Source organism: Rhagoletis zephyria, unplaced genomic scaffold, assembly GCF_001687245.7.
Source record: "Rhagoletis zephyria isolate East Lansing unplaced genomic scaffold, Rhagoletis_zephyria_1.1 Rzeph_scaffold_01408, whole genome shotgun sequence".
NCBI lineage: Eukaryota > Metazoa > Arthropoda > Insecta > Diptera > Tephritidae > Rhagoletis > Rhagoletis zephyria.
The window spans coordinates 83514-102103 of NW_016158492.1; the positions used below are offsets into that span (position 1 = coordinate 83514).

An 18590-nucleotide genomic window follows, 5' to 3' on the forward strand; every position below is an offset into this window, starting at 1 on the left:
GCGTGTCGTCTATTTCCGGTGTAGCAAACGTAGTACATAGGGCGACATCTAGATGTCATCTACCTCGCCCTATTCACTATGCTTTTTTATAGGAGCTTTTCAAAGCTTTGCTTTGGTGTCGGACACACAACATTGAAAGTTTCTGGATCCACAACATTGAAAGTTTCTGGAACACAACATTGCAAGTTGATAAAAGCGTTGTAATGATTCCGAAATAGCTATCATTTCTAAACTATTTTTAAAATTATTGTTGCTTTTCCGCAATAATTTTTCATTAAAAACGGCCTCAAGCTCACTAAAATTGTTGAATATAATTGTTATAATGCCATAAAATAACAAAAACAAATAACTTAAGGACGAGCACACCTAAAAAAAGTTAAACATTCTAAAAATAGAATTATTAACAAAAAACCAACAAAACCAACAACCACATGATCAAGTTTAAAAGGATCTGGAATAGCTGCGCTTGATTGTAGTTGGCTTCCCAGATGAAAAAATGAAAAAAAACAAGAATTTAAAGGCGAACTTAGCACGGTGCGTAGGCCACTGGCTGAGTCAGCTGGGGTTATGGGATCGAATCCCACTGAAAGAAGTCGGATGAGGAAATGTGGTGATTTCCGAAATAGCTTCTACCATTTTTTCAAAATTATTGTTGCTTTTCCACAACCATTTTTAATTAAAAACATCCTCAAGCTCATTGCTGAATATATGTAGTTGTTATAAGGCCATCAAATACAAAAAACAAATCACTTAAGGACGAGCACACCTTGAAAAAAGGTCTACATTCTAAAAATATAATTATTAACAAAAAAAGCACCAAAACCAACAACAATATGATCAAGTTTAAATAGCACTGGAATTAGATAGCTGCAAAATTCAATATTTTCTGTAAAAATGTCTTTTTCAAAAATTGCATGCATTGCTATGTCATGTCAACTCAAACAAGGTGTTATGCCATGTCATTCCATCTCGAACATACTGTTTTAGCATGTCGTTGCTACTTAGCTATGCTGTCGTTCGCTGTTGTGCTTCTGTAGCATATTTTTAATACTGTTTGATCCTGCCTTGGATGAAAATATATAGGGGTTTTTAATTAGATAATTCTTTAATGCATTTTACTATAATAGGTGCTTAAGAAATTTACAAAATCTCTTCCCGTAAATAAAAATAATTAACAATGCTGACTATGTCGCATGTGTCGCATATGTTGCTTGTGTTGATTATTCGACAGTGTCTTCATATGTTACTGTGAAACATGTATGAGCGACATAATATGAACTGGCACTTGCATGATGTGACACATGTCGCTATGTTTTATAGTTCAACATTTGCAGGCCTTTAACTGGAATAGTTGCGCTTGATTGTAGTTGGCTTCACAAATGAAAAAGTGGAAAAAAAGGCATTTCATGTCACCGCGGCCACCTCTGTGCGCGACCTCTAAGGATTTGGATGAAAGTTGAAGAGATTGAAGGTCTAGGTTACATAAATATAAATATAAAGTTAATATGATTTATTAATATTGTTTTTGCTTTTTACACACCTTTCAAAAATATACAATTTAATAAAATTTCAAAGTCCATTTATCATATTGCTCGAGCGTTAGACGATCTAGAGTCCGAACGCATAAGTAGCCCATTGGGTGCTTAAAGTTGACATTATAGACAATGTTTTTATGCCAAAATAAAAACTTTTAAATATGCTATAATCAAAAAAAAATCAAAAAGAAAAATGTTTGATTAATTTATTTTTGTTTTTTATACGTTGTAAAAAATGTGCAATTAAAGCCCATAATAAGACGGAAGAAATACATTTTTATCATTAAGTTTCGTTAAAAGGTTTCCCAGATACAGCACTTTAAAGAAAGGTATGTATGACGTTTTCTTAAAATTTAAGTCCCGTGTAAATAGGCAACCCTACGTCATATCGGCAAAATATGCTGCACGGATATTCGTGTCACCTAGACCTTCAATCTCTTAAAATTTCATCCAAATCCTGAGAGGTCGCGCACACAGGTGGCCGCGGTGACATGAAATGCCTCAAAAAGCAACAAGAATTTACAAGGCGAACATAGCACGGTGCGTAGGCAACTGGCTGAGTCAGCTGGGGTCGTTGGATCGAATCCCAGTGGTGATTTCCGAAATAGCTATAACTTCTACCATTTTTTCTAAATTGTTGTTTCTTTTCCGTAAGCTCATTAAAAAGGTGAATATAATTGTTATAAGGCCATAAAATAAAAACAAATTTATTCATTACCTCATTGATAACTACGATATGTTTACGAGCTTGACAAAATGAACGAATGACACCAGATCACGCAAGAACAAGGGACTAAAAAAGGCGATTTTTAGCGGTTTCTACATCATGTTTCGCTGGAACAAAAATAAATCAAGGAACGAGAACCAAAATTGTTGTCAGCCGCTTTAAACACACAATTTAGGTGAAATTCTTCATTAAAATGTTTTAAAACAGGTTTTCGTGTGGAATTAAATATTCTTTAGTTAATAAAAAGTGGAAAATAGTGGTGGTTGGCATGTCAACAAAAGCTCAGCTGATGAGCCCGCTTTCAAAAACGTTTTTCTCGAAAACAATTACAAATACAAGGCCCCGTTCTTACGTGATCTTGTATAGTTGGTTCATGGCTTGGCAATACATACATATGTATGTAGGTATGTTTAAGTGTATATGTATGCACATAACAATCTATATATGTGATTTAATAATGCTATATTATGTTTATATTTTCAGGGTTTTTAAACTTGCGTGGATCAGATATTGATTATAATCCCATATTTTTCGCGTATTTGATTATTGATTTCAATAGTATTAAACTATTCATTGACAAATCAAAACTTCCAGAAAACTTTGAAAATTATCAAAAGCAAAATGGTGTCGCCATTCATGTTCAACCATATGACTGTATTGGAAGCGAATTACAGGCTTCAATAAGTATATTATCAAGTGGAAAAATATGGATTTCTCCTAACTCAAGCTATTTCTTATGTTCCAAGATACCTAAAAAATTAAGAATACAAGAAGTAAGAACATTACAGATGTGAAAAATATGTTTGCAAAGCTTATAGTTCGAGTTTCATGTGTTTTAGATTACACCTATAGCTATCAACAAAGCGATTAAAAATAAAAGTGAAATTGATGGATTTATTAACTGTCATATTCGTGATGGAGTTGCACTTTGTAAATATTTCGCTTGGCTGGAACATGCTATTCAAAATGGCGAAAACATAAGTGAACTATCTGGAGCTACAAAACTTGAAGCCTTTCGATCGTAAGTATTTCTAAAAAAAAATCGGTTTTGCCTAATTTCTATATTTTCAGTAAAAATAAATACTTTATGGGGTTAAGCTTTCCAACTATAAATGCGAGTGGACCTAATGGTTCCATAATACATTACCATCCAACTGAGAATACCAATCGTTCCATAACAAATAATGAAATTTATTTATGTGATTCCGGTGCCCAGTATTTGTAAGTAGATGTATACTCGTTTACAAACATCGATATGATTTCAGTATTTTTGACAGAAGATAATACAGATTTATGCACAAGGGTTTTACAGAATTAGCCCTATTCTCCAATCTCTTAAAAGATTAAGAATATATAACAACATTTTCAACAAAAATGAGTTTGGAGTTTTATGGCTCATTTATTTTTAATATATCTAATAAGGTAATAGCTAAATGTTTCTGTTGATTATTTATTTTTATTTTTTTTATTGTCTTCCGCATTTTCGTCCGTGTAAAGCTGCCTTTAGGTTAGGTGAGGTTAAACGGGCAGCTCTGCAAAGAGTTCACTCGGAGGCCGCGAATGCCCATTGTGATGCCCATGGGGGGTTACCACAAGCCTATCCCTACATGTCTTCGAATCATTTTGATTTTCTGGCGAATCCCAGCAGTCCTTCCAGAGGAGCTTTCCCCAAGATATCCAGGTTCTCGAAGAAGTTGTCCCCAAGAAACATGAGGTGTTTTCCTCGAAGTGCTGGACACTCGCAAATGAAGTGATGGACGGATTCTAACTCCTTTTCATCCCTGCAGCTTCTACAGAAATCGTTATGCGGGGCTCCGAACCTGGCTGCCATGTAACAAAGGTCCAGTGTCCTGTTAATATTCCTGTGGGAAGCCTAACGTTTGACTTTGAAAGCCTTAATAGACTCCTTATTCTTCGTTCATCGAGCCGTCGCCAGAGCGATCGCGATACCCTGCAAGTGTGAAAATTTTCCCACCTACTGTTAGTGGCTGCCCTAGCCAGTCTTTTGACTTCTGAAGACAGAAATCGTAGGGGAGGTTTCACGATTTGGGCCGCTTGATTATGTGTTGCTGTAGAGCTTCTAGGGATCTTTGGCATTCTTTACCGCATATCGAGTTAGACGTTGCCGACCCTAAGGCTTTGATAGCCACCTGACTGTCAAGAACGAAGGCAAGTTTAGATGGAGCTAAGTCAATCATGCCCACCAACCTTGCCGCCATATGGATTGCATATATCTCAGCCGGTGACAGGTAACAAGATCAACGGAAATAAGGTCAATTGATTTTATTTCCCACCCTGGTGCGAAATAAAGTCAATTGACATTGCCAAAGTTGCTTAGCTTCGCGGCGGCCATCGTCCGCGCGCCACACCACGTCACGCTACGCACGCCCCCCCCTCTCCCGCCATGCTGTAACGCAGGTAGATTTATTGTTTGTATACGTTGAAATACAATTTTTATATATTTTACATATCAAAGGCTTACATTCAATAATACCCTTTATCTGCACACTTTTCACAAAGATGAGATTCTGATATAAAAATCCACCTAAGATTAAACTGTCATCGGTGATATTCATGCTACCTTATATAACGCTTGACAGAAGTAATATATCAGTGATGACAGGTAATAAGTCCCAGATGGTTTCTAAAATCGCAAATTATTTTTTGTTCAAATTGCAGATAGAGGGTATTAAGAATTTAAGCCCTCGATATTTCACATTTTCATATTTGTAAGTTATTGGAACAAATTGGTTGCAGTAAAAACGCATATAATTTGTGTTTCAAAAGTGTGTAAAAACCAAAAACCAATCAATTAACTTACATGATATCGGTTCCGGTATTAAATAATCAATAATTGTTTATACCCGCATTTTGGCACATTGGCTTGAATGTGCCATCTAGTAAATAGTGTCGTTGTTGTTGTTATAGCGGCTACAACAACCCCGCCCAGATCGGTTGATATCTCAGTCGTTGTCGCCAAGTTCCACTAACGGCAGCTCTAAGAAGCGTGCAGCCTCTACAGGGTCGGTCCACAGGGACAAATCCGTTAGGGTTGTCGGGTTTTCCGGGCATGCGAAGAGATGTTTCGAGTCGTGAGGGGTCTCTCCGCATGCCGGACACTCATTTGGCACATCCGCATTTAATCTGCTCAGGTATGAGTTTAACCTGCTGCAGTAGCCAGAGTGAAGTTGGGCTATAATGGTTCTTGTCTCCCGAGGCAGATGAAGCTCCGTCACGTCAATGTCCGGTGATTGTGTGCCTAGAACGGCATTCACAGGTCTAAAGTCTACATAACACGACTCTGAGTCCCTGTCAATGCCGTTCAGGGCCTGTCGGTATGCTGACGGGTCCAGAGGCTGCTTAATGAACCTCTGGACTTCGTCCGTCAGTTCGTATAGATGTCTCCTTACGTGCCTAGGCGAGGGCTCCTCTGCAAGCAGCTGTCTGTTTGGGTGGCCGCGTCTGTGCCTCCCAACCAGAAGCTGCTTGCAGAGCATTATGTTGTGCTCCTTGATTGGGAGCATTTTCGTCTAGTCATGGAGGTGGTGTTCCGAAGACATCAGGCGGCATACAGTCGCTGTCCTGAGCGCGGTGTTCTGTGCTGTCTGTAGCTTCATCCACTGCGTCCTACTAGTCCACGGCGACCATACTGGTGCTGCGTAGTTTAAAACCGGACGGCCTGTTGCCTTCTATGTTGCCAGCAATGTTTCTTTGTCTTTGCTCCAAGTACTGCCGGCTAGCGACTTGAGGACCTTGTTGCGGCTCTGTACTTTGTTGACAATAGCGGTTGCGTGCGCAGAGAAGGAGAGCAGGCTGCCGAATGTTACTCCGAGTATTTTGGGGTTATTCACCGTCGGAATTGGTGTGTTATCGACGTGAATTTCCAGCGGTAGCCTGACCTCCTTTGTCCAGGTGGTGAACAAGGTCGCAGAGGATTTCGTAGGGGAGAGGGCTAGACACTTTGCAGCGAAGAAGCGAGAAATATCGGAGATATACCCGTTTACTTTCGAACAGAAGTCATCAATTCCATTCCCACTCGCCATGATCGAGCAATGATCGGCGTAAGAGACAATCGAGATTCCCTCTGGTTGTTGAGGGAGCTTTGACATATGGTAGTTGAACAGTAGCGGGGAAAGGACACCACCCTGTGGAACCCCCTGTTTGATTTTCCTAAGCTTGCTCGATTTGTCCCTAAACATTACCGACGAGTGTCGACCACACAGATAATTTCCCGACCACCGTTTGAGCCGCTGTGGGAGAGAGGAAGCCTCATATCTTCTAGTAGCGTGGAATGGCTGACAGTGTCAAAAGCCTTTGACAGGTCCAACGCTACTAGAATCGTTCTCTCACAGGGACCCTTGCTGATGCTTCGCTGGGGCCAGGTGGTTCGTGAAATACTAGAGCTGCAGGGGCTCAAGTGTCTTCGCTACCGGAAGGAGTGTTATCGGTCGATACGAATCTCCTATGTTGGCGGGCTTCCCCGGCTTGAGCAGTGGGACCACTCTCCCCACCTTCCAGATGTCTGGGATGATGAGAGTGGCCATTGACAAATTGAGGACCTCACTTAGGTACGCTACTCCCGCAGGACCCAAAATTTTCAGCATCAGCATGCATATTCCGTCGGGACCCATGGCTTTGGAGGCTTTCGCCTTCCCGATGGCCACCTGAACTTCACCGCAAGTGAAAGCAAGGGGGGCACAAGTTGCTGGCAGTTTGTGCAGCCTTCTGGTCACTTGACGCTTGGCTTTGTCCACCGGAGGATGCAGTATGAACTGCCGGCTAAAATAGCTCGCGCATCGCTCAGGGTCCGACGAAGCATGGTCGCCGAAAGAAATTTCGACTCTGTCGTCGTGCTTCGTCGGATTGTACAGTGACCTCACGGTTGACCAAAGCTTACTCACACCAGAGGTGAAGTTACAGGTCTTCAGATGCTCTTCCCACTTCTTTCGCTTATGTACGTTCACTAGTTGCCGAATCTCCGCGTTGAGATCCCTGATACAGGGATCTCCGGGATCGGCCTGACGAAGGATGTCACGCTTATCGGCCGGAACAGTCGCTTCGGCAGGGAATTTTGGGTGTGGGTCTGTAATACATCCTGCCGGTACGAAGCGAGCTGCAGCAGCGGTGACAGCCCTGCGGAACTTATGTTCACCAAAATGGACTTCGGTTGGTGTGGGGAGAGCAGCGAAGGTGTTTTCAGTAAATTCCGCGAAGCCTTCCCAGTCAGCTTTAGTGAAGTTGATATAGGTCCGGTGCTCCGCGGAAGCAAAGTCGGTTGGTTTATCGATCGAGATGACTATGGGCAGATGGTCTGATGCCAAAGTCAGCATAGGTCGTCATGATATGCTGTTTATCAGACCAGCTCTGACTGTTCTATGTCTGGCGAGCTGCAGCAGCTGCCCATAATCCTGGTCGGTACGCCGTCGTTCATTGTGCAGAATGTCGAATCGTCTATCTGCTCGGCCAAGTCAGTTCCCCTACGATCGTTTGACGGTGGTTCGGGAGACGTGTGGTAATGCGGGGTGTGAGAGATGTGTGTAGACGTGACGCCATTGGCTGTGTGCGCTGATGAGGTTGTTGCCGCCCTGTGGTGGTGGGTGGCGTCGCAGTTGAGGTTTGCGACCACGCAGTGCAACACGGGCCCTCGAAGTTCCTCGTCCAATCTCGCGTGGTGCGCAGACCTGAACATGCCCTAAAGTGGCACCAGCCAAGGCAGGTGTTGCACTTGACTGAGGTCACATTACGGAATATCCTGGTCTGACATACCGTGCAGATTGTAGGAGGAACCAAGAGTTGTTGGCGGCGGCGTGTGGGTGGTGGTATGGTTGTCTGTGTTCTGTGGTCTGTCGTGGTTGTCGTGTGGTTTATTGTGTTGTTATGTTGTTGTGCTGTGGTGTTTGTGTTGGGCTGCTCAGGTGGACTGGGGTTAGCCGTGGAAGCTGCTCTGTTTGAGCAGCAGGGGGGCACAATCGACGTGGTCCACTGCCGATGTGTTAGTAATCGTGAGCAGACTCTGAGGTGACTCCACCCCTCGCAAGCATTGCACTTGACTGAGGTGGAGTTGTGGTGTAGTCGTCTCTGGCATACACAGCAGGTGTAGGTTTCTGGCCCTGGGTTTCGACTTGATGCCAGCCCTGAGCAGAAGAAAGCGTAGCAAATGTAGCCCTATGGACGAACAACTTCTGAGATACTTCGCCGACCTAAACGGGGTTAGATCGCCGAAACAACAGCCCTTGGTCGGGTAAAACCCGAGTCATTCCGGTACGTAGAACCAGCTGTCGTAGGAATGTAAATAGTGTCGTCGTTCTCCTTAGCTGCTTTTAAATGATGTCGTCACAAATTGCTGGCGGAGACATGAATACAGTGTAAAAAAATTCCTTTTCTATAATTGTTTCCTTATAGAAAGGTTGGTTTCTTTTCCAGCTTAGACCGAATTCTTTCAGTATTCCTCCGGGTTTATTTGGACATGAACTTTTTCTTCAATTTAATAATGTTCGCTTTATTTTTGTGGAAACGAAACATGTTTTGTAAGTTCTGGATCATTTCTATACTCTTCAAATATTTCCCGTATTCCAGCTGCGTTTTTCGTTTCGTTTCGTTTCGTTTCGTTTCGCATCGTGTTTTTACTATAGTCGTTATTTTAAATTTATTAATAAAATCAATTGGTGGTAGTTCATGATTGTGTGTGGATTAATAGCACCACACTGAGGATTTGGCAATAACCTTTTTCATCTATTATAAAACAACACTAACGGGGCAATGTTTATTGTAAGAATAACATTTTTTTTCTATGAATCAACATACTTTAAGCATTGTTGACGCTATTTCCATTTGAATGAGGAAATAGCGTCAATGACTTTATTTCCAAATTTTTTTTATTTCCCTGTTGAAAAGGTATTACTATCAATTGACTTTATATCACACCATTTTTCCTAACGACCGATATTCGTTATTGATAATGAACGACGTTTGTAGCTTGCAGTAGCGAATAGGCTATTCTCTAAAACATACTTAACGACAGAATTCGTTATGCATGTCGGTAAAGAAGTTTACGACGATTTTCGTTAATTGCAAAGGTAAATATGGCAATATTGCCGTTTGTCACTTGTTATTTAAAAGAAAATTTGATTATTGTTGCGCGCATTATTATTGTCGGGATTGTTTGTGAATATAATATGAAAAAAAAACAGAAGTGCTAGAGCTACTACGGAGCAGTACCATAAGATTCTGGACTTTTTCCTTGGCAATAAGGGCCTTGCGGAAGGCAAGTTCTCCGCGATTCATGGCCGGCAAGAAGCTTCCCGGAAATGGGAAGAGTTAGCAATGTTGCTAAATAGCACAAATGGGGCTGAAAAATCTGCAGCTCAGTGGCAAGTAGTAAGTTATAGTAGATGATATCTGCAAGACACAATAATTGCAATTTTTGTATTAGGTTTGGCGCGATTTGAAAAGCCGGACTTCCGTCAAGGCAAGAGAGCGCAGGAAGCAAACGGCGGCAACATGAAATGCTCCAATGTTAACAGCTCCGCTTTCTGATTTAGATCAGAAAGTTTTGAGCTTGTTTGCACAGAATATGTGGAAGGGAGTAGCCAATGTGTGGAAAGTATTCCGGAGGAAGATGTTAGTACAAATATACATATATATATGTATTAAACTCCTGCGCAATTCCATTTAAACGGCCTAAAAAGACATCCGATCGCCGCGCAAGTACTTTCCCTCCTTTACTCTCATCGTTCGGGTCAAGTGTGAGTAAGCATAAACCAGTTTCTGCAAGCGTACGTAAATTACTGATCAATAGCAAGACGCGTAGAGTATTTACTTTGCTTTCCGCAACTACTGCGAGTAAAAGGTATTTGACAGTAGAGTACTCTACTGGTAGTACTTGAGTATTTTCGAAGAAAACATACATTTGTGGCAAGAATNGTACTTTCAACTAAAATGCTGATATACGTACCTAAGTACATATGTATGTATGTGCATAGATACGTATGTGCATAGATCAGCGGTGCACACGGCAGTCTCCGGGAGCTTCTCGGCTTTCCCATACAAGCAGTGTTGCCAGGTCTTCGGCATGAGAAAACGTCCCTCTTGGTCTGAAAAAACGTCATTTCCTACCCAAAAACGTCTTTTACAAATGAATGTACAAAAAGTTGTTCTTATTAAACTTTTATTGTATACAAAGGTACATATGTACGTAAGGTATATTAAAATGTCATTTTGACAAAGCACATTTAAAACTCATTGTAAACTGGTTTGAGATCGTTAATATAAAAATCGTTTTATACATACACTTGTGATCTGCTGATTAAGTCATCAACATTTTGATCGATTTTGGTTGTTTCTCTTTTGTTCATTATTTTTCCATAAAAACCAAGCTCATTATATATCTATATAAAATATAAATCCACATTTCAAACGTTGTGCAAAAATTATAAAAAATCGGCAAAGTTTCAGCTAGATTCTCAACTTTTTATTCAGATTTTGTAGATTTTTTTTTTGGTATGCAGTGATAGCCCATTAAATTTCAGGGCAATAATGTGCAAGTTCAAAGGCGCTAAATAATCGCGTTGATTTTTAATAATTTTTTTTCGGGGGTTGGTTGCCGAAAATGCTAAATTACGTTCTGCTAAGAAGGAGCATAGCAATTTTTTTAGCCTTTTTTGCGTTCATTACATTTTCAATGAAGTCCTAAAAAAGTCGCCCTCTTTTTTTCCGACTTTTTATGCTGCTCAGCTTTTTTTATGCTTTTGTGAGCGTTGTAGTGTGTAGTATGCAGTGCGACTTTTAAAGAACAAACAAGTCGAAGCAAACTAACCCAAATCATTTCACAATTCAACTCGCACAAATAAATATCAAATATCATTATCAAAAGACCTTGATGACATTCTTTGTCACTTCAGTTCATTACCACTATACGCAACACCGACATGTGTATAATTGCTGACAAGACGGAATGCATATTTAAACAAACACTGCTTTGCTTTACATATGCTTACGCCCGGCCTCTGCCGCAAACACACATATACACACTCACTAACAACAAGCATAGATTTAAGCAATGATTATGATAAGTAAAACATATTGTAAAATAGTATTTAAGGAAGAATTCGGACAAAATAAAAATCAATACAATTTACTCCGCTCACACATGCGGTTATAATAAAATTTTAAAATACTATTCTTTACAGCGTGCGTGTTGCAATAGATCGGCTCTTCCTGATTTGGCTTTTAATGTGCAATAGCAAACATTACAATAAGCCTCGTAACCTCAAGTGTTTACACAACCAGCCTTTGAACACGGGATCCTTAGTCCGAGAATCCAAAAGAAATGCGCGTACGCTTGGTTTCCATCATATTTAAGTCATCTGTGTCCAAAGAATAAATATCTTTTGAAGCACAAAGCTTGTAAAGATTTATTAAGAAAATAATTCAAAATCAGTTCTACTTACAAGATTTAGTAACAGAGAAAAATTACTGGGAAGTTAAAAAACCTAATTTTTAACACAAAAAACGTCCAAACGTCAACAGGATACAAAAAACGTCCAAATGACGTTAAAAACGTCAACCTGGCAACGCTGCATGCAAGTCGTGTGTGCGCAGCAGTGTTGCCAGAACTTTTTGGACGAACCGGCTAAATTGGCATATAAAACCGGCTAAAAACGGCTGAAATGTTTCAACTAAATTTCACATGTTTTATTTAAATAAATCACGGGTAAAAGGACTATTTCTTGAAGAGAAGTTACAAATTCGAGCCCGAAAAAATTTTGCCAGGAAGAATTTGCAATTAGGAAAAACATATGATTGTGGCTCATGGTTGGATTTTTTGTCGACGATAATTTGAATAAACAACTTCGTTAAATTTAAAAATTTACAAACTGGATCGATTTTAAAATGAAAAATGTAAGTTAATACTTGTTTACTTAATTAATTTAGTTAATTCCAATGATTTGAAAGGTACTTGGCAAAAAAAACTGTATTCTTAATCGGAAAGCAATCTCAACCAGAGTCGATATAGTAAACCAGACAAAGAAATTGAAACGTATGTTGAAGAAAGTCGGACTGACAAGATATATACACGTAGATCCTGTTTTTGCCCCCCCCCCCTCTGAAAGAATTTTATAAATTCTATACAAATTTCTTTTGTTTGAAATGCAACCGTGGACAATATTTTGAGTGATAACTCTCGCTGGATTTTCGACGAACAAACCTATTGTCTTCCCTACAAGGCCTTTTCACACTGAACGATTCTCAATACACTAAAATAGAAACCAATACACATAAGAAACGCTGTAAAAATTTCCCTTCAATTTTAAGGCAGTAAAACAACGACCTTAAGTTAACATCAACCGAGGCCATATGTTGACAAGGGATGCAAAATCACATTTACACAAAAGAACTGGTCAGATTTTTCAGAAATCCCTTCAATTCTGATGTAAAATATGATGCCAAAAGACTGCAGATCTCCCATTTAGATGACCGGTCATATGACCGGCAGATGTCTCCTAGGATTCCCATAGAGTTTTGCTTTATATAGAAATTTGTGCTCCTTTATTTTCATTTTGACTCACTTCAGTGTTGGTTCCTTCAATTCAAGTTGGCATTCGGTTTTTGGAATTTAAATAAGTTCTCAGCAAAAAAGTTTGTTTAAAAAGATATTTAAAAAAATACATATGTGCTTGAAAATATCAAATTTTCCCTTACCTTAAACCTTTGGGAGTGGGCAAAAATTATGTTTTGTAATTTAGGCAGAATTGAATATGCGCTATCTGGGAAGACAATATCTACATGTAATATTTATTCTGTTTGTTGGCATTATATCCAAACACAAACGCATCTTAAGTGTCGTAACAGTGAAACAATTTTTATGTGGTGATCTCCGAAATAGTGCTATAACTTCTACCGCTTAGACTTTGTTGCTATTTCAATTTTTCCTAATAAACAATCGTGGTACAAAGCTCAATAAAAATATTAAAAACAATTTTTTATTTTCTAAGTTTGCGAATAAAACTTCACACTTAAAATTAAGACAATTATAACAAACATTTTATGAAGAAAATCCCTTCTTCGTTTAAAACAAGAATAAGCGAAATCGGCCAAATTGCCTGACATGAAAATTTTCTCCACTATAAGGCTAGTAGCCATTTCTAACAGATTTTGGGTCGCTTAATCAAAAACAATAAATAAAAAAAATATACATATTTGAAATTTAAGAAAACAAGGCAAAATCGGCTAAAAACTAATTTTTTCTGCAAAACGGCTAACAAATCGGCTGCCGGCTAAATCGAAATTTCTCCGGCTGTTTGCTATCGCAACCGGCTAAATCTAGCCGGAAAACGGCTAAAGTGGCAACACTGGTGCGCAGCTACAGAACTTATGCGCCGCTAGCAGCCGGTCAGTTTGCGTTTGTACTTCATGCTGTAAGCATCGGTTGCGCGAGCTATTTTACTGAGTACACACATACAGATACAAAAATATTGCGCTTGTATTGGGAGCTCTGCCAACGCTGTGAACCACTGGCATAGATACATATGTGCAGAGGTGGGCACTACCACAAACAAGCGTTAGCTAAAAGTGAGAATGTGTTAGTGTGCCTAATTCATTTTGCATGCTGTCGCGTTCCCATCGTTACGCTCTTGCTTGTATACGTACACACGCTGATTACGCTCTTTGAGCGTGTGCTCGTTCTCTGCCCATGCCTGCATATGTGCATCAAGAATGATAGAATACAAGATTGCGCCCATCGGAGAGGACTTTTGAGAATAACTTTTGTGTAACGTCACACTGGTGCAATTGCGAGAGAAAAATGCCAAAACGTGAGCAAGAACGGAAGAAGAAGAAAAAATGTTGCAGGAAAAAGGTAAACAAGTTGCACAAGTGTGACGTGATACAAACAACGATTCAGTCAAATTCACTCAGAGATGAATAGCGGTACCGTGATGGGCGCAACCCCTATTTCTCTCAATAGTGTATGTGCATAGATACATACATATATAAGAATCCGCATATATTTTTTCTCTTCACTTGCTCTATCGTTTCACTGCAGCAAAACCAAGTTGTGGGGAAAACCCTGACGATATGCGTACAATTGAAACCATGGGTTTGAAGATAGCGCAAATTGATGTGAAATTTCAATTTCATATTAGATATGTTTATGTATGCATGTACATTAGAGTGGTCCAAAAAAATAAAGTCGGAGTTTTAATGCCAGCACACACTAGGATTGATCTATATCGAAAAAAATATACCCCTATTTTTTCATTTTTAAATCAAAAAATATTTAGGGAGTGCTCAAAGCGCTCAAAGTTTTCCATGTATTTTATATGGGGAAAAAACAATTTTTAGTAGAAATGGTATAAATCCCTTGAAAATCAGTATTTTTCGACCGGAAAACTGTGATTCTCTTCAGGAGACTTCCAGTATTAATATCAAATCGTTTATTTAACCATTTTTTTTATGATTAAAGATTTTTATTGGTCCCCCCATTGCATTTTCTAAGGGCTTTGGAGGACCTATAAAATATAGTTACCATGAAAAAATTGTTAAAGAAACAATTGAGTATTATTATCTCCTGAAGATAAATAAAGTTTTCCGATCGAAAAATATTGGTTTTCAAGAATTCTACACTATTTCTACGAAAAGTTGTTTTTTCTCCATATAAAATACATGGAAAATTTTGAGCGCTTCTAGCACTACCTAAATTATTTTTTATTTCAAAATAAAAAAATATGGGTATATTTTTTTCGGTATATATTTTTTTACATACATTTTTGGACCACTTTAATGTACATATGTAAAAATGTAGTTTCGATTTAAAAAAATCGGATAAAGTTTTTCTTTCGCCATTCATACACCTCTAATTTTAGTATTTATTAAAAAAAACTCAATGAAATTCAAAAACTATCTCTTGCATTTGGTTTTACTCAATATCAAAAAAAAAGGTATCAATGGGTGGGTTCAGAAGTCGCAGCAGTTGAGCGCAACCGTTGCTAAAAAAATCAGTGATCGTTATGCGTGATCCATTAGCTGTCAAATTCAACTCTCAAAGGTACACACCAACATGTCTCAAATGATCAGAAAAATATTACAATCATCTAACACGCAACTATTCAGTTGATCAGAAGTACGCAACAACGCGTTTAGAAGGTGCAATCGCACCAGTTACTGAGCTGTTGCGCCTTCTGAATGTGCCCAATGAAAATTCGTTTCTCTTGAAATCAAGTTATATGGCTGCGTATGTATGTACATACGTATGTACATATTCAGAAATTTTTTTATTTGTAAAGGCTCTCAAGAAAAACTAAAAATTCATATAAAATTACGCACAATAAATGTAAAATAAATTTGCTTCTATAAAAAAATTCTTAAATCAGTATGCAGCTCTTAAGAAAAAAATGCTCGTATATCTCGTCGCTACCATGTCCAACTATCGAATGTAAAAATCGGCACTTTTCAAAATTTTGATTTGCCACTAATAATTTTATGTCGTAAAGCAGCATTGCTTAAGTTGTTGTTTTTGACAACTTATTTGTTGGTTATTTTTTTTAAATAAGGCCGTAAACATTTCCTTACATCGTCAATTTCCATATTCTTTTTTTACTCTTTCAATTTCACTGCCCAGCGCCGCCAATACGAACTAGTAGGCTAACAACCAGAATTGAAATTTAATACCCAAGTACTTACAGTACTACAAGTATACAGAGAGTAGATTTGCTACTCCCTTTTGGCAGCAACAAATATCTCTCGTACGCGATGAGAGAAAGTAGAGTACCTACCATGATACAAAAAATAAGGTAGTTTCATTGTCACTTTTCGGGCGCCATATTAACTACATGACAATTAAGCAGATTGTGACATTTCATGCTACCATACCTAATCCTCAAAAATCATTTCTTTTGTAAAAAAAAAATATAATTTACAAAATTTAAAGAAAACTTTTCTTCGATTTGAGCAACAAAGAAAATTGAATTTTACACATCTTAATATTTGCAAAACAAGCGACCTATGTCGTCTGTGAAATTAAAGACCGGTAAATATGTTGCCCACCGCAAAAATTATTTATTATTAAATTTATTTATTATACAGCCAATCAACCAAAATAATTTTGATGTGCTTTGCAAACGGTAGCCCAAGTAAGTCTTTATTTTCGGAGCTTCGTGATATCATAGAATTGTCTCTATTATAGTTAAGGACGATGCTATTACTAGACTGTCTCTCATATATTTTTATTAAGATATACGCAAATGCATTCCGATCCAGTTGAAGATTTTGACAAAATGAAAGACTACGTACAACAGAAAAGAGTTAAACGTCATATGCGAACATAAAAGAGTTAGCGAATTTAAAACAATTTGGCAAATCATTAATGCATAACATTCTGTAACCCATTAGCAACAATTTTCATCATTGTAACGTGTCGACATTCATAGCACACGTCCGAAAGTTGCGATGGCGATCCGAAAATTGTTGCTAAGAGTTTATTTTGTATATAAAACTTACACCTATTTTTTTAAATTTCAAATCAAAAAATATTTAGAGGTCGCTCCAAGCGGCAAAGTTTTCTATATATTTTATATGGAAAAAACAACTTTTAGATGAAATGGTATAGAATTCTTGAAAACCAATATTTTTCGATCGGAAAACTCTGGTTCTCTTCAGGAGACCTACAATAATAATACCCAATTGTTTATTCAACCATTTTTTAATAGTAAGGATTTTTTATTTGTCCCCCCATTACATTTTCTGGGGCCTTCGGCAGACCTATAAAATATAGTTATTATAAAAAATGGTTAAATACACAATTGGTTATTATTATTGTAAATCTCCTGAAGAGAAATAGTTTCCTGATCGAAAAATATTGATTTTCAAGAATCCTATACCATTTCTACGAAAAGTTGGTTTTTTTCCTAAATAAACTTTTGAGTGCTTTGAGCGACCTCTAAATATTTTTTGATCTCAAAATAAAAAAGTAAGGATTTTATTTTTCTTCTTAAAAAACTTTGTTTAATCTTAGTGACTTAGGAAAGAAACTAAAAATTGAGCTGTTTATTTCCTGAGTGCAAAAGCACGAAATACATATATCAACAAGGGGACAGATGCAAAGCTTCAGCAAAGAAATTAAGAAAACTACAACATAGAGTAATATTTTGTTACATGTTACATATGTAAATTTGGTTATTTGGTTTAAAATAAATAATTGTATAAAAACTCGATATTATTTTATTTCCTTATCTCTGCAGATCGATATTCTTCAAAGATAATTTTTATGCTTGAGAAAAACGTTCAAATTTGATTATCGATCACATCAACTTGCCTTTTTTTACTCTTGTAATTAATCCCAAATATTAAAACAAAAATCTCGCTTCTCAAAAAATTCCAATGTGGCAAAGCTATACTTAATGTTTACATTTAGAAAAATGTCAAAAATCTGCTTTATAATCAAAAAATAGTAGTAAAGAAACTACCTTCTTTTTTGTATCATGGTACCTACTTTGGTGGAGTAATAGCAAGTACGTCAAGTATTTACTCTCTCAACGCCAAGTAGTGTATAAATGCGGAAAAAGAGTAACAATGTGTTGGGAGTAGAGTACAATGCAAGGAGTACTTATTGACAGAAATGCGGCAAATACACTTGCGCTGGACTTTAATATGTTTACATGTACATACATATATATGCATATTTGTATATTGTAGTTGCCTACAAATAAATAATTGTATATTGTTTATGTATGTACGTACATATTAAAAAAACCATTCGTATGCATACATATGTACGTATTTATGTACATATAGCTCATTTACTTCAATAGTGTCATAATAAAAAAGAAACAAAGATCGAGTTAAGTATGCGGAAACGACCGCTACCTCTTCTTCTATGTTGTGTAAAACTTTCATGGCTATATAGATTACCAGTATCTCACTAGAACAAAATATGCAATGATTTTTAATATTTTTTTTTTGTTTCGAAGGGGGAATCTTACATAGATACCGCCAACCATGGATGGCATGCACGATTCATACTGCTCGCTAAAGTTACACCTCATTCGGGACCGCGCACAGACAGTACGCCTACGTACTAAACCCTTAACTCCGACTTCTGTAGCTTGTATTTGGCCCTGCGGGACCGCCGTTAAGCCAGGAAGGCTTTTCACGCACTCCTTACAGAGTTGTTCATCACTTGCGCATCTGCACATCTCCGCTGCCACTCTTTCTTTCTTAACTCCTGAAGCGCTACTGCGGACCATTCCTTCATCTTAGCCCACACCTGTTTCGATTTCAGCATGTTATCGGGTGTCATCCTTTCCTCTATTAGCCTCTCTATGGTTGTTCTC

The 18590-nt window shown here is 38.0% G+C and overlaps 1 protein-coding gene across 1 annotated transcript; it reads left to right on the forward strand.

Annotated features, from left to right (window-relative positions):
* Window positions 1-2729: 2729 nt before the first annotated feature.
* On the forward strand, window positions 2730-16586 carry LOC108363913 (xaa-Pro aminopeptidase 1-like). Its single transcript, XM_017617443.1, has 5 exons — window positions 2730-3035; window positions 3102-3283; window positions 3334-3483; window positions 11451-11471; window positions 16493-16586. Exons 1-5 carry the CDS (start codon window positions 2730-2732, stop codon window positions 16584-16586), a joined length of 753 nt encoding a protein of 250 aa, XP_017472932.1.
* Window positions 16587-18590: the final 2004 nt, after the last annotated feature.

Bases quoted from the DNA above. Each gene is read 5' to 3' on its own strand.
- LOC108363913 (XM_017617443.1), top strand. From the start codon at position 2,730: ATGTTTATATTTTCAGGGTTTTTAAACTTGCGTGGATCAGATATTGAT. The intron at 3,284-3,333 runs GTAAGTATTTCT...CTATATTTTCAG, and splicing joins AAACTTGAAGCCTTTCGATC to TAAAAATAAATACTTTATGG. The intron at 11,472-16,492 runs GCTCTTCCTGAT...ATTTTTATTAAG, and splicing joins GTGCGTGTTGCAATAGATCG to ATATACGCAAATGCATTCCG.